Below are 15,022 nucleotides of genomic sequence, written 5' to 3'. Positions count from 1 at the left end.
CAGAAGAAGTCTGACCCAGCAACATCAGTTCTAAAAAAATATTTTCCTTGGCCCTCATTTTTAAATGTTAAAGCCAGATCTATTTTTTTACTGTCCTTCATTCAGCAGGCAAGATATTTAAGTCTTTAGGAAGAGATTTCCAGATTTACAATAGTATTCCAAAAGTTTCATTAGCTAATTCACTTGAAGGCTCCCTGGATTTCAGGATGAAAGGTCATGATGATCTTAGACAAGGCACTACCAAAAAGCTTCCACTTTTCATAATAATCAAGGAAATATAATTGCTTAGCACATTCAAAACAATATGATACATCATTTATAAAATGATTGTGCCAGGAAATTTATAAATCTTGGAATATTCTGTATTCTGTACTATGTAGCATCCATTATTGATTATCAGTGTTCGTGTTATGCTTAATAACCATATAGATGGATTTTTCCAAGAGAAAAAAAATATTTTAGAGATGGAGAAATAAAGCAGATATTATATGTTTTAAATTTGTTCGACACCCAACCCCAAAGTTTACATCAAATACGGTATCTTTGTGCCAACTATAAAAGAGCAAAATTTGAATTGTTTTTGAAATATATATCATTATGTAAAGTTATGAAGATTAACATGGAATCATTTGTTTCCTTCAGACATTACTGTGAGTAAAACCAGAATTTATACCGAAAGCAGTATTTCCTAAGATCTCATGGAATGTAGAAACAATATATTTGATTTGACTGCAACTCCTTTAATTTCTCCAAAATTTTCATTGATAACCAACGAATTATAGGTTTAACATGTTTCCTTTGACAAGCATCAAACGTAGCCTGTCCATGAACTTATTTGTACATTCTTGCTAATGATCTGATTATTCCTAAATTGTATGGTATAAGCTTCATGAAACTATGTGTATGAGAAAGATTGCTGGTAAATTAGTATACTTCTAACCAAACTGTTATATTTCCATATAGAAATTCGAGCTCAGCTAATAGAACAACAAAAATGCCTGGAGCAGCAAACAGAGATGAGAGTGCAGCTTCTTCAAGACTTGCAAGACTTCTTTCGTAAAAAGGCAGAAATAGAAACAGAATATTCACGCAGTCTTGAAAAGTTAGCTGAAAGATTCATGGCAAAAACAAGAAGTACTAAAGATCATCAACAGTACAAGTAAGCTGACGTTCCTTATACAATAGAAGGCTAAATTAATTTTGAGAATTGCTGTGCAATCAACCATGGTTTGTTGGACTAGAATTGATGTTATGTCCTTTTTGCATTCAGCCAATTTTTCTATAGACATCCTAACCTTTTGAAAAATAGATATTCTCCATGAAATTTCAACTATGCTCTAAGGATGACTTCTACATTATGATGTGAAACAAATAATTTTATTTTGGTCTTATAATCTGGTTATTAATACTGTACTCCAGACCTAACAAGGATACCAAAGTATTTGAAAGCAGTATTTCCTAGGAAGAATATCCAGATATGTGATTTGTTCCTAGACTAGGTTAGGTTATATTAGACTAATACTATGAATCTGAATATAATTCATTTGTTTCATTTATAAATGTTTTTCATTTGAGAGTTGCATAATGTTTAATCTCAATATTGTTTATTAAAATAGCAATATTTATCCTTTTGCATTTTGATTTTTAATGTGCATAATCACTTGAGAATTTGGTGATTTCAACTACTTACAAATTTCCCTTACAAATCTTGGAATATTCTATATTTTGTACTATGTAGTATCCATTATTGATTTTCAGTGTTAGTGTTGATGCTTAGTGACCAGATAAATGAATTTTCTCCAGGAGAAAATAAACATTTTAGAGCCGGAGAAATGAAGCAATATTCTATGTTTTAAATTAGTTGGATACCCAACTCCAAAGTTTATGTCAAATGCAGTGCCTTTGTGCCTACTATGAAACAACAACAAAACTGTTTTTGAAGTATTTATATCATTATGTAAAGTTATGAAGGTTGACATGGAATCATCTTTTTCCTCCAGATATTACTGAGTGTAAAACCAGAATGTCTCTACTTGTTTCACTTTTTGTGCCACCTAGAGAATAGCTTTTCTAGTTTTATGACTAGCTTCCCTATGTTTCATGCTACAGCTCTAAACTGTAAACATTAAAGCATACCATCTGGACAGGGCCTTATTCACTATTGTTTGTTGACTTCCTGCATAGATGTGAATGCTACTGATAAAAGCAGATTTACAGGATAAATAAATGTATGTTACCTTTTAAAATGGCACATATTTATTTATGCCTTTATTTTTAAAAATGTAAACTTAGAGTCTGATTCCAAACCTATGACCTTTAAAAAAATTTAAAACCTCAACTGTCCTTAAATATGCACTGGACGGCTTTACTGTTCTTTCATAATGCTGATTTTCAACATTGAAAGGGTGTTTAATGAATGTTAAGATATAATTCACACATAAATACAATCTTGAAAATGCTGGTTTTGTTTTTATTTATAATTTATGTAAAATGTATTTATATAATTTAATGGTTGCAAATATTTTAATTAAAATAAATAAACACAATGGTACCTGCAATGATATAAACTATGTAACATATGTATGCTACTAGGAAAGACCAGAATCTTCTATCTCCAGTAAACTGTTGGTATTTACTACTCAACCAAGTAAGAAGAGAAAGCAAAGACCATGCGACACTGAGTGATATCTACCTGAACAATGTCATCATGCGTTTTATGCAGATAAGTGAAGATTCCACCAGAGTGTTCAAGAAGGTATAATAATGTTGTTTTTCTCTTTTCAATGAAATAGAACTATCTAAAAGACATAATTTGAAACCAAATACTCTGCAGGAGATTGAAATTAGTAATTGACTTCATTGTGACATTTTTCACTATTAATATGGAGAAGAAGTGAAAAAAATAAAAAAACTTTAACTTTTTTGGTGAAAGTGACAAGAATATACAATTGTAAATGCAAAAAAGCTAAATGCAACATATTGTGTTGCATTTAGCTTTAAATACAAGTATATTGTGTTATCTCCAACAAAGGAAAGATGGCAGGGGTGCCAAACTCAAGGCCCAGTGGCCAGATCCAGCCCATAGGGTGCTTAGATCTGCCCAGCGGGGCCAACCTGGAAACAGCAAAGAACTGGCTCACAGTGCCTCTGCCAGCGAAAACAGGACTCGTAATGGTTGCGTGCAGCTCTCTTGAACTCTTTTTTCACTGACAGAGGGTTGCAGGAGGTCTTCCCAACTGAAAACGGAACTTGGGAGCCCGTTTTTGCTGGCAGACTGCTTGGGCCACCACAGGCGCCCCAACACAAGTGATGTCGAGCTGGCCATAGTCACCCTGGCCACGCCCACCCTGGCTCCCCAGGATGAAACACAATCCTGATGCGGCCCTCATTGAAATTGAAATTGACACCCCTGTTCTATGGATATCAAATCTAAGCCAATGTAAAAGATAATTCTATTATTTTTTTTCAGTACTTGTGAGAAGTTACATTTTCAATGAAAAAGAAAACTGTTACCAATCTTGCTAAAAACTCCACCTTAAAAAAACTGCAATGAACTTTGTAAATTTTTTAGGTGGCTTTTGAGGATAAAATAAAGAAGATTGTAAGATCACATCAGGGAATGGGTTTGTGTAAATTAGCAATGTAGTGATCACATTTAAGGATGTTTCCCACACTATGATTTGATATTAAGTAATTAAATCTAAATTTATGTAACCTGGGCTGTGTTTCCTTCTCAAGGGTTTCTGATAGTTACTAAGAACTTTTAGATACCCATCAGGGCAAAGTAACAACACATTAACATTTTGGGTGGCAGTTGTATCTATATTTATTTGGGAGAAAGCTTTATTGTACTCAGTGGAATGGTAACGATGTTCTAAATAAATTTGAAATGTCACTTTGCTAATAGCTTTTAGTATGCACTTAATATTGCCTATTTTCCTGTTAAGAAATCTAACGTTGCTTGGTAGGGGGGAAAGAGCTATATAAGCTCTCCACATTTAATTTAATTAGAATATCTTCTTTCTTCAATTAAGAGGTTTATCTTAATTGCTCTATTAATTCTGTGCCAGTAATAAACATTTCTCTTTTACAACACACATGCATACACTTAATTTGATTAAATCTGTATCTGCTCTCTGATTATGATCAGAGACAGGAGCAGTTCTTCAATTTTCAGTCTACTAGAAGAGCTGTGAGGTGCTCAGTGGCTATAGGATCCAGTTAAGTAGAAATGCTGGCATTTGCTTTTCAGCATAAATGTCAAGTGGATATTAGATCATTTCAAAGGTCACTTATTTTTTTAAACCATATTTTCCTCCTTGGGTTATTAGAACCCATAGAAAGAACTTCAGAGAGACATAAACAGAAATATGACATTTTACTCTTAAGTACAGTGTAGAAATCTGTACTTTTATTAGAAAAGTGTTTGAAGCTGCTGGATCCAAGAATCTTGTCCTTGAAAATTAGGAAAAATTTGGAAAAAAAGAAGTAGGGGACATATTTCCTTTGGATGTCCACAAACAATAGTTAGTGAAATAAGTTCCATTTCGATGCATGTTGAATGAACTTGGCCTGCACCTACCACTCCCACCAACTGGACAAGGTGAAACCCCCAAGTTACATTTATAAGTATTACTTATTCATTTCGGCAAATAATAATCCTTTAGGCTAAACAAATCTTCCAATTTTTCAAGTTCCATTTGCTGTAGCAATTCACTTAAAATATTTTTTTCCGTATTTGAAGCAATCAATTTATACGTCAATATTTTGCAAAGCCATGACTGTTTTTACTAAATATTCAACCATTGTATTGTTCTTCTCCATTATATTGGACTTTTGTTAATTAAATGAACACTTTAACCATTTAAGAGTTTAAGAATGCAAACAATATTGCCAGTTAGAAATACCCAGAAATTTTGAGGGTAAAAGATATAAGAAATGTGGTGAGCAGGATGGTATTGTCAGACAGAAGAAAAGCAGAATGGTAGAAAGATTTAGCAGCAGAAAAAGAGATGAGAAAACAATGTGATTTGATCCCAGATCTAAGCAAAAATGCAAAGCAAGCTATTTCCATATGTATGCTAATGCCTGATATCACAGTTTGTGTTGCCAAATGAAGCAAAAATATTGTGAATTGTTGAAAAATGTACAAAATTATTTGTATTTATTTCTTAAATTTATATGCTGTCCATTTCACTGCCATGCAACTCTGAGCAGCTTACAATACAACAAATCAATATTGCAAAATATTAAAACAGTAAAAGAATAAATATAACATAAGGTAAAGGTTCCCCCGCACATGTGTGTTAGTCGTTTCCAGCTCTAGATGTGGTACTCATCTCTGTTTCTAAACCAAAGAGCCAGTGCTGTCCGAAGATGTCTCCATGGACATGTGGCCAGCGTGACTCAATGCTGAAGGCGCCCGGAGCGCTGTTACTTTCCCACCAAAGTGGTCCCTATTTTTCTACTTACATTTTTACATGCTTTCAAACTGCTAGATTGGCAGAAGCTGGGACAAGTAACGGGAGCTCACCCCGTTACGCAGCACTAGGGATTCGAACCGCTGAGTTGCCGACCTTCTGATTTTACCACCACGCCCCCTAAATATAACACAATCTCCTCCCTGCCCCCAAAAAACTCTTAATTTTCCACAGGATATATCACTGTGTTATCAAATATATCATCTGTTGACTCCTTTTAAAACAATTTTACAAGCTTTTTAAAAAGTTGGTTACTTGTTGTATTTTTAATATAAATGCCGTTATTTAATGTATCAACGAACTCATGAACATTAACTGCCTACTTATAATAAATTAATATGTCCTTGAAAAATTGGCAGTTCTAATAGCATACAAAAGGCTTTAAAATTATGGTTTCCAGACCCCATAATTGTCAACCAGAATGGCCAGTGGAGGATGTTGGGTCCACTTATTGCTTTCTAATTAGCTGCTCTCTTGCTAAGAATGCTAAATTGAATAACTTTAGTTTGGATCTAACAAAGCAGAAACTATTTTTTTCAATAAAAGTGCAGTGGCTTTACAAAAAGTAAATCATCTATTCTAACTATTGCAAAACTTTTTTTTTGTCACAAGAGTTCTAGTTTTAAAGTAGCTGAGAAAATCTGGCAAGCAATCAGTTGCCAACGGAGTGGCTACAATAATTATTCAGTTGGCTAATTTGCAAATATGTAGTATGTCCAACATCCTTACCATTAATAAATGTAAGGGAGAAGAAAGAAAGCCCTGTTATGAAAGGAACATGTCAACACTTTCTATTTCGCTATGTTATGCCTGATTTAATTGTCACAGAGTAACAAAATTAATATTGCTTAATTGCCTTCACAAGAGTCATGCAATGTGTTTTGTTTTCTGACAGCTGTCACATGGACACATTTCTGCTGTTCATAAGGCAGAACAAAAAATGGAAGAATATGTTTAGTGTAAACAATAATTCATTTAGTTTTTTCTCAATGGTAGTTTTATGTTTCTTTTCCTAATAATTCCTTTTTAATTACAGAGCAAAGAAATTGCATTCCAGCTTCAGGAGGATTTAATGAGGGTTCTTAATGAGCTTTACACGGTAAGCATATTGATTTGGCTTGAAGGAAAGAATTGTTGACTGAAAATCCTCTTTTACATAATTTTAAATGTTACAGTTGAGTCAACGTGTCTTAGAATAATATTAATCTGATGATATCTAAACAAATGAGATGGTTGATTTGGACTCCAAAGACAATCTGTATCTTTCTAACTGAGTTTAAGACTAACTGCTTTTATTATTCCTTCAAAACCTATGAAATACTGGAAAAAAATTATGTAAAAGGCTCAGGACTCTGTCCATTTGACCATATGCCAAATAGCAGAATAATATTCCCCCCCCAAAAAAAGAACAGAATGTGATCAACTTTGGTATGGTGGGAGAAACCAACAAAATAAGTATTCAATTTGAAAATGGTTGGAGAAGTTGCAAGGAAAAAAAACGCAGAATATTTTTTCTTAGTGCATTGCTGGAGGAGATGTAGTTGGACAACTGCTCTATTCTTAAACCTCACTCCCTTTGTCTCTTGGTCATGTGATCAAAGATAGAGCTACTTTGAGTTACTCTTTTTAAGGGTTCGACAGACTTTCAGAAGCTATTCTCTACATGCTTTCCTTTCCACATTAATTGAAATTATTAATTCTCCATTGTGGTGGTGATAGCATCCAGGAATGGCTTAGTTGATTGGACTGAGTCTGTCAGCGCTGTGAGGACACGCCTCTGTTGCTAGGGCTCCCCAGCTTTTGATTCAGTCCCTCAGCAAGGACAGACATGCCAAAATTTCTTCCATTCCTAGGAACATTCCTGGATCTCTTTGAATAGGAAAAGGTTTTCTGGATTTTCTGTGAGTGTTAACTGGCTGACTCCCATTCAACGGTAGAGTCGCTGGGCTTTTCTCAGCGGTAAGAAAGGCATTGGAATTGCAGGTTACTCCTGCAGCCCCTAACAGAAATCTCTTCCCAGAGGCGGGGGCAAAGCACAGTTCTATGAATATAGTGAAAGCTGGAAGAGCTTGCAAAAGCTCCAAAGCAACCGAAAAAGATGAGCGCAAGGGGCAAAAGGCCCTGGAAAAGTGATGTGCTGGAGCTGACAGTAATAAGAACCAACTGTCAGATGTGTGAAGCAAATCAAGCCATTCCAATAGGCTGTACTTGCTGGGCCTGTCTCCAGAGGGAGCTGCAGAGCAGATTTCTCTTCAGAGCTCCCTTTTGCCTGCAAGCTACGCAGCGCTTTGAGGCTCAATGTCAGACCTGCAAATCTTTGCAGGGATCAGTGAGATGGCCAGAGCTGTGCCTGAGGCCAAGAGAGAGAGCTCTGTTTGACCTTCATCCCAGTGGCAGCGGGCCTTTTCCCTGAGATGGTGAGTGAGCCAATAGCCCAAGATAACATGCAGGCTGTCATCGCAGAGGCTATCAGGCAGAACATAGCTACTGGTCTCCAGCACTCCAGGCGAGCATCTTCAGTGACCTTTGGTTTCCCTGTGGACACAGGCCACTGCCTGGCTCCCCATTTTCAAAAGGATTTCCCAAATTTCCCTGAGCCATACTCACTTGTTCCCTCCCAAAAGAGCCATTGTCCGCTATCAGAGGAAGAAGGGCAAATGGAATTATGTCTTTCAGATGACCTGAGGCCTGATCAGCCAGTGTATACTGGGCCTTTACAACCTAGCCTTTTTAAGTAGCTTCTCTTTAAGGTGAAAACTACAGCCCGATTCGGGACTCAAGCTGCAGAGTCAGAATCACAGGGCCCAACTAACCCTATGGACCCACTCTTCTCCAAGCTGACTGCAGAGGCTGAAGTCATCACCTCGCCTAAAAAGTTTTGTTGAAGTGGTCCAAAGGCAGTGGTCCTCTCTTGGGGCAAGCCCCAATCCATCTTCGGCCAACTTTAGCTCGAGCCACTGAGGCTGCCACACTTCTTTGAGCTGTCAAAACTTGTTAAGAGCTGTCAGAGAGACCCAGCTTGACAGGAATTGCACATGCCTCCTTTGATTGCAGGTTGTGGGCAGTGTTAATGAGCCTCGACTCCACAAGCTATCCAGGGATAAATGGAGTGAAGGAGCTTTGCGCTCCATTCCAATTAAACCGATCTGTCTGGCATGAGTACTGCCTGAGGCAGGAACTTGCCAAACCACCAGAGTGTCAAAAAAAAGAGCAGGAAAAGGGCGCAAAAGGCTTTTAAGCCTCTAGATCACCCAAGCATTGGGGAAATGGCGCTAATGACTAGGATCACCAGGCCCTGGGGACTTGCATCCTGACAACATCCAGATAGATCGGCCAGAGGTAGACAGTCTAAGCGGCCTTTTGTGGAGGGGGAGGTCATTCCTTTTGTCGCCCCAAGTATCTGCATGTTTAACCCTTCCATTAGGGGGCTGCCTGGCCCTCTTTGCCGACCGATGTGAGGAAATTATATCGAAGGCTTAGGCCGGAAGATGGTGAGATTGGGCCTCTCCCTTGAATTTCTCTCCACACACCTGAGCTTCTTTATCCGTTGCCCAGTCTCCCTAAAGACATTTCAAAGAAGGCCCTCATGGAAACAGTAGTATAGCACTTGCTGGACTTGCGAACAATCCAGCTGGTTCCAGAGGGCCAACAAAGGCAGGGATCCTATTCGATCATGTTTGTTATTCCAAAGGCCTCATGAGTGTGGGGTGGAGACCTCAAAGATTGAACCGACACCTTGTATACCAGCGGTTCAAGATGCAGTCACTCCAATCTATCCTGTTTGGGAGGGTGACTTCCTCACATCCATTGATTGACTGAGGCTTACCTTACTACATGTGCCCATTTTGCCCTACACTGGCAATACCCCGATTTCAATATGTGGGCTACCATTACTAGTATTGGGCTCTACCATTTGGCCTATCGGCAGTACCTAGAGCCTTCACAAAAGTACTGGCTGCTTTGGTGGCTTATCTTTAGGCTCTGCCCTTGCATGCCCAGTTTTACCTGGACAATATCCTGATTCAATCCTCCTTGGCCCATCAGGCTACAGAGAACCTACGGATCACTATTCAGGCACTGTAACACCATGGTTGTCTATCAATGTAGAGAAGAGCCACTTCAATCCTACGAACTGCCTGTCCATCTGGGAGTAATCATAGATACTGCTCCATGCAGGGTCTATTTCTCCCAGGAACAACAGACCAGCCTCAAGGACCTGGCCAGCTCCTGGGCAAGATGGTGTCCAGTATTTCCATCATAGGTTACAAAAATAAAAAAAATAGAAGAAGAAAAACTAATCCGTTCACTTACAAATTCCATCCATAAAATAGCATTTTAAAAGAAAAATAACACACTGTCCAATGCAATCCAATGTAGCTTAATTTCGCCGCTTATTTCTTCTGTTCCCAAATGTAATTTAGCTTTAAGGGGGTTTTGGGGCAGTCTCTTTTAAAACAGTAAAATTTCCTCACCAGCTGTACACACTTTCTCTTTCCATTTCCTTCCATTCCGGAGCTACCCAACTTCATCAGCTTGTGGCTGCGCTTTTGTCGCCAGTTAGAAGTACTTCACTTGGATCAATCAGGGACTTTGCGGGGTCCCTGAGATCAGCAAGACGTATTCTTCCCGATCACCATCTCTGCGGGATGGTTTAGGTCCATATGGACCATCCAGCGGCAAAAATATTGACTGCGATCTCAGGACTTCAAGATTGCACGTCGTGTCGTCGCAACGTGAGCACCTCCTCCAGTTCTAATGCTTTCAGATGGAAAAAAAATCTGTATTGTTCAAGCAAAAGTGCAATGAATTAACAATCTGAGTATGAGCGAAAGGTGCTTTTTTGAATCATCAAACTAATCAATCCGGAATATTCTTTCAAGGAACAAATAATCAGGCTTAAATTATCCTATTATGTGAAAATCTATAGTCGCTTCCAAGAGAAAGTTCTATTGCTGGGAAAGATGGAAGGAAAGTTCTGCCACTTTCTAAGTCATAATAATGTTACTTTAAAGCGTGTTGTTTAAATAATAATTTGGAAGAACTGCTTTAGGCATTACATTAAGCCCATGCCTTATAAAAAGTGCAGCTACCTTAAGGATTCATTAAAGTTAATATGATTCTTAAACAGTTGCACTTTTTTGGGAGGTGAACATGAAATATTAACATTGTTTTTTTCCCTTGGTCTCTCATGTTTGAAAATGTTGTATGTTAGATGACCAAGAAGAGGGGTGGCTAAAATTTCTGTTGATATTCCTCAGTATATGTAGTCCTTGATTTATGATCACAACTGGGACTGGAATTTCCATTATAGTGGTCATAAGTCAAGTCATCAAGTCAGGTCTAATTTTATAAACATTTTTATTGTGTTCATAAATTGAGTCAGGTAAGTTAAGTTATGCAGTCTTGACAAATCACGGTCACGTGACAGTAAGCTTCTGCAACTGGTTGTAAATGTGAGTCAGTTGCCAAGTGCGCAAATTGCATTCATATCAATATGAGGGGAGTCCAACAGTTATAAGTTCAAACTTAGGCTATAGCTGACTTTTTCAGAGGCCATTGTTAATTCATGGTTAAGCAAGTGACCATCGGTTGAGACTTTCTGTAGTACAGGACAGTTGCAGATGACACAGCTAATATGTTTCATCTCCATATCTTTTCACTGGAGTGATTTTTGAAAAAAATACAAATACTATTTTTGGGGATATTAACAGAATTTCTATTACCTGAAGTGATGCACCATACAAAATACTAAACTATCTTTCATATGCTTTTAGAAACAATACACAGGTAGTCCTTGACTTACAACAGTTCATTTAGTGACCAATTCAAAGTTACAACAGCACAGAAAAAAGTGACATACCATTTTTCACACTTATGACCATTATAGCATCCCCATGGTCACGTGACTTACATTTGGATGCTTGACAACAAATAAACATAAAAACTGTCATGTTTATGACAGTTGCAGTGTCCTGGAGTTATATGATCTCCTGTTGTGACCTTCTGACACACAAAGTCAATGGGGAAACTAAATTCATGTAGCAACTGTCTTACTAATTTAACAATTGCAGTGAATCACTTAATAAATGTAGCAAGAAAAGTGATAAAATGGGCAAAACTCACTTAACAATTTTCTCATTTAACAACATAAATGTAGGGCTCAATTGTGATTGTAAGTTGAGGACTACCTGTAATTGTACATATTAAATAAACAGGAACAGATGTTATAAGTCTGTTCACAGCATACAGTTAAAAGTGTGGTTTTTGGAATGGGAATAAGAACCTACAAATAATCAATCATGGTTGTATAGATATTAACATCTGAAAGTGACCAAATTTGCATATTTATTGTTAACTATCTAGATTTGCATGGCAAATGAGTCATTATAAACATTTTAATTCAATAAATAAATATCACTGATACATGGTTGCATATTTTATACTTGACCCTTCTTTCTTTTAAGAGCCTACCTCCCTAATAGCTGATGTTACTCTTCCTAAACTGAAATTAAAAATGCTTTGTGAAAATAATTACATATTAAACTATAAATCCTTAGACAAAGTACAGTGCTGTAGAATTAAATTAAACATGATACTTTTAATTATATACTTTTTAAAAATTATGTAATTTTTTCCAATTATAGGTTTTATAATATAACTCAGACACCCTTATAACCTGTCCCGAGCCCCAGAACAGACAAAGCAATAATTTAAAATAGTGTATGATGCAATCTTATTCATTTTCTAATCTTATCTGTAACTTTTAACTCTTTTGGACACAGGTTATGAAAACATACCATATGTATCATACCGAGAGCATCAGTGCAGAAAGTAAATTGAAAGAGGCTGAAAAGCAAGAAGAAAAACAAATTGGCAGATCAGGAGATCCTGTTTTTCACATTCGATTGGAGGAAAGACACCAAAGAAGGAGTTCAGTGAAGAAAATTGAAAAAATGAAGGAAAAAGTAAGGATCCGTTTGCCTTAATTGTTTGAAATTAAAATGATAGTAATTCTAAAATTCATTTACACTTTGGTCATAGTTTTGTGTTAGATTTTACTAATTTGGGCTGGAGATAAAATAGTGTCATACTCACATGCGTGGTCTTCTCCTGTAGAGATGGGGAAGCTGATGTTTCATTGGTGTCTTCAGGGTTGTGATTGTATTTCTACACTTAAAGCAACTAAAACCTTTTGTAAGAGCAATGTTAGAAATTGAAATCTAAAACTAAATATACCAGTGTGTTATTATAAACCCGCAAACATTATCAACAGAGTAATGGGAATTGCTACCCTCTTTATTTCATCCCTGCAAAGTTTTTTTTTTCCCTTTTGGAAGAAATCCTTATTTTTCCTTCGCTATTGGAATGCTATGGCTAATGAATCAGTACTCCCACTAGTCAATATGGTTTTCTGTAGTTACAGAATATGGCAGGTCACACAGCCATTTTGCATATCAGTTAAAACATTGTCTCTCTGGTTGTGGAAACAACTCTATTCAGTTTGTTGCAGCATTCCATGATCTGTGTCATATAGCAGTTTTGTAGCAAGAGGAAAGTTAAAACAATGTCAGTCAACTAATAGATCAACCCATCTTAGACCAATTTCTGGGCATGTCAAATCCCAGGGAAAAAACAATATATGCAAACAATAAAAACAAATAATAAGTAAGATTTGCATATAACTACATACATTTTTAAAGAAAGGAATGTCATTGTTTATGTATAGTGCATGTGCCATTTTGTTATTTTGTAAAATAGTGTCATAAATTTATAATTTTGCATGTGGGTTAATATATATTTACATTATTTCTATTCTCAGCGTCAAGCAAAATACTCTGAAAACAAACTGAAATCTATTAAAGCCAGAAATGAATATCTGCTAACCCTTGAAGCAACAAATGCTTCTGTTTTCAAATATTATATTTATGATCTTTCAGACCTGATTGATGTAAGTAATTGGTATTTCTGAAATTCTTATGCTACTGGATAATGTTTAGAATTCTGGGTCTGCCTTTTGTTCTTTAAAATGGTATGATTAGTGTTATGTTAAACACAGTTATAAAAGGGTTGTTTTAGTTAGTGTCATCTTTTGTTCTACTGAAGTATAGGGAAATATATGGAAAACATTAACAGTATAGGCTACTCCTACTCAACTGCAGTTTCCCAGACTAAATATTAGGACTACTACTAGTATATGAGCCACAGTGGCACAGTGGTTACAGTACAGTACTACAGCTACTTTTGCTGCCTGCCGGTTGTCTGCAGTTTGGCAGTTCAAATCTCACCAGGCTCTAGGTTGACTCAGCCTTCCATCCTTCTGAGGTGGGTAAAATGAGGACCCCAATTGTGTGGGGGGGGCAATATGCTGACTCTCTGTAAACCGCTTAGAGAGGCCTGAAAGGCCTATGAAGCGGTATATAAGTCCACTGCTATTGCTATATTGCTATTGCTACTTTGTAAAACCACATAGAGAAGACTGTAAAGCAGTATTGCTGTTGCTACTCATCTGAGTAAGAAAGAGCCAAGGTGGCGCAGTGGTTAAATGCAGCACTGCAGGCTACTGCAGGCTACTGCTAGATCAGCAGGTCAGCGGTTCAAATCTCACCGGCTCAGGGTTGACTCAGCCTTCCATCCTTCCGAGGTGGGTAAAATGAGGACCCAGATTGTTGGGGGCAATATGCTGACTCTCTGTAAACCGCTTAGAGAGGCCTGAAAGGCCTATGAAGCGGCATATAAGTCCACTGCTATTGCTATATTGCTATTGCTACTTTGTAAAACCACATAGAGAAGACTGTAAAGCAGTATTGCTGTTGCTACTCATCTGAGTAAGAAACATTTTTATTATGAAAATACTTCCATAGAGGAGAATATTTGTAGCTCATGATTGAAATGAGGGTCTTTGGTGCTCTCTGAGATTATTTTCTTGACATTTCATTACCAAAATAGGTAACCTCATCAGTGCAAGGAAAGAGTAGAGTTTGCTTTCATTTTATATTCTAGAGGCTTGTCAGTGTTGGTTGGAATGGTTGTGATGGTTCTTTGGTTGGGCTATTTACTGTGAACTTGTTTGACAATTCCTTGATTGAAGTATTGTTTACTTCTTGATCATGAGTATTTCTGTAAGTAAATTTTAACATTGCTAACTTAATACAGGTGGAGTGATACAGATAAATCCATTTAAATTAATAAGCAAATAGTCATTTGCCTAGCCTCTTAGATATCCTTTTCAAATTCCAAGATTTAAGTTTATTGCTAATTTCCAGATTGCTCTGATTTCCACACTAAATTCTAAATATTCATATTTCATTAATACTCTTATCACCCTGCTTAAGATGCAGTAATATGTTTCAGATGTTATATAATATAAATTGGGTTTTGCCATCAGATGTGTTCCTGTTGGGGAGCCAGACTGTCAACACTTAACATTTTAAGGGCACACTTAAAACATACTTAATATTTATTTGAAATAGCATTATGTAAATAATCCTTATTTCAAAAGCTGGAAAATCTTTTCAGAAAACAATCCAATTAATGAGTGTGTT

At 36.8% G+C, this 15,022-nt stretch overlaps 1 protein-coding gene across 1 annotated transcript in view; it reads left to right on the top strand.

Annotated features, from left to right (window-relative positions):
• The window catches only part of SRGAP1 (SLIT-ROBO Rho GTPase activating protein 1), a 178,919-nt gene that overhangs the window by 104,385 nt on the left and 59,512 nt on the right, over nt 1-15,022 (top strand). Inside the window, exons 2-6 of the mRNA XM_014053233.2 lie at nt 964-1,159; nt 2,593-2,755; nt 6,517-6,579; nt 12,263-12,445; nt 13,300-13,428. Coding sequence (XP_013908708.2) covers nt 964-1,159; nt 2,593-2,755; nt 6,517-6,579; nt 12,263-12,445; nt 13,300-13,428 — 734 coding nt within the window. The remainder of the gene's footprint in view (nt 1-963; nt 1,160-2,592; nt 2,756-6,516; nt 6,580-12,262; nt 12,446-13,299; nt 13,429-15,022) is intronic.

This window comes from Thamnophis sirtalis, unplaced genomic scaffold (genome assembly GCF_051295495.1).
Source record: "Thamnophis sirtalis isolate CommonGarterSnake01/CBP01778 unplaced genomic scaffold, rThaSir2_p1.2 scaffold_9, whole genome shotgun sequence".
NCBI classification, from domain to species: Eukaryota; Metazoa; Chordata; class Lepidosauria; order Squamata; family Natricidae; genus Thamnophis; species Thamnophis sirtalis.
Note: the sequence above shows the minus strand (reverse complement) of the source record. Positions and strands in the feature narration are given on the sequence as shown.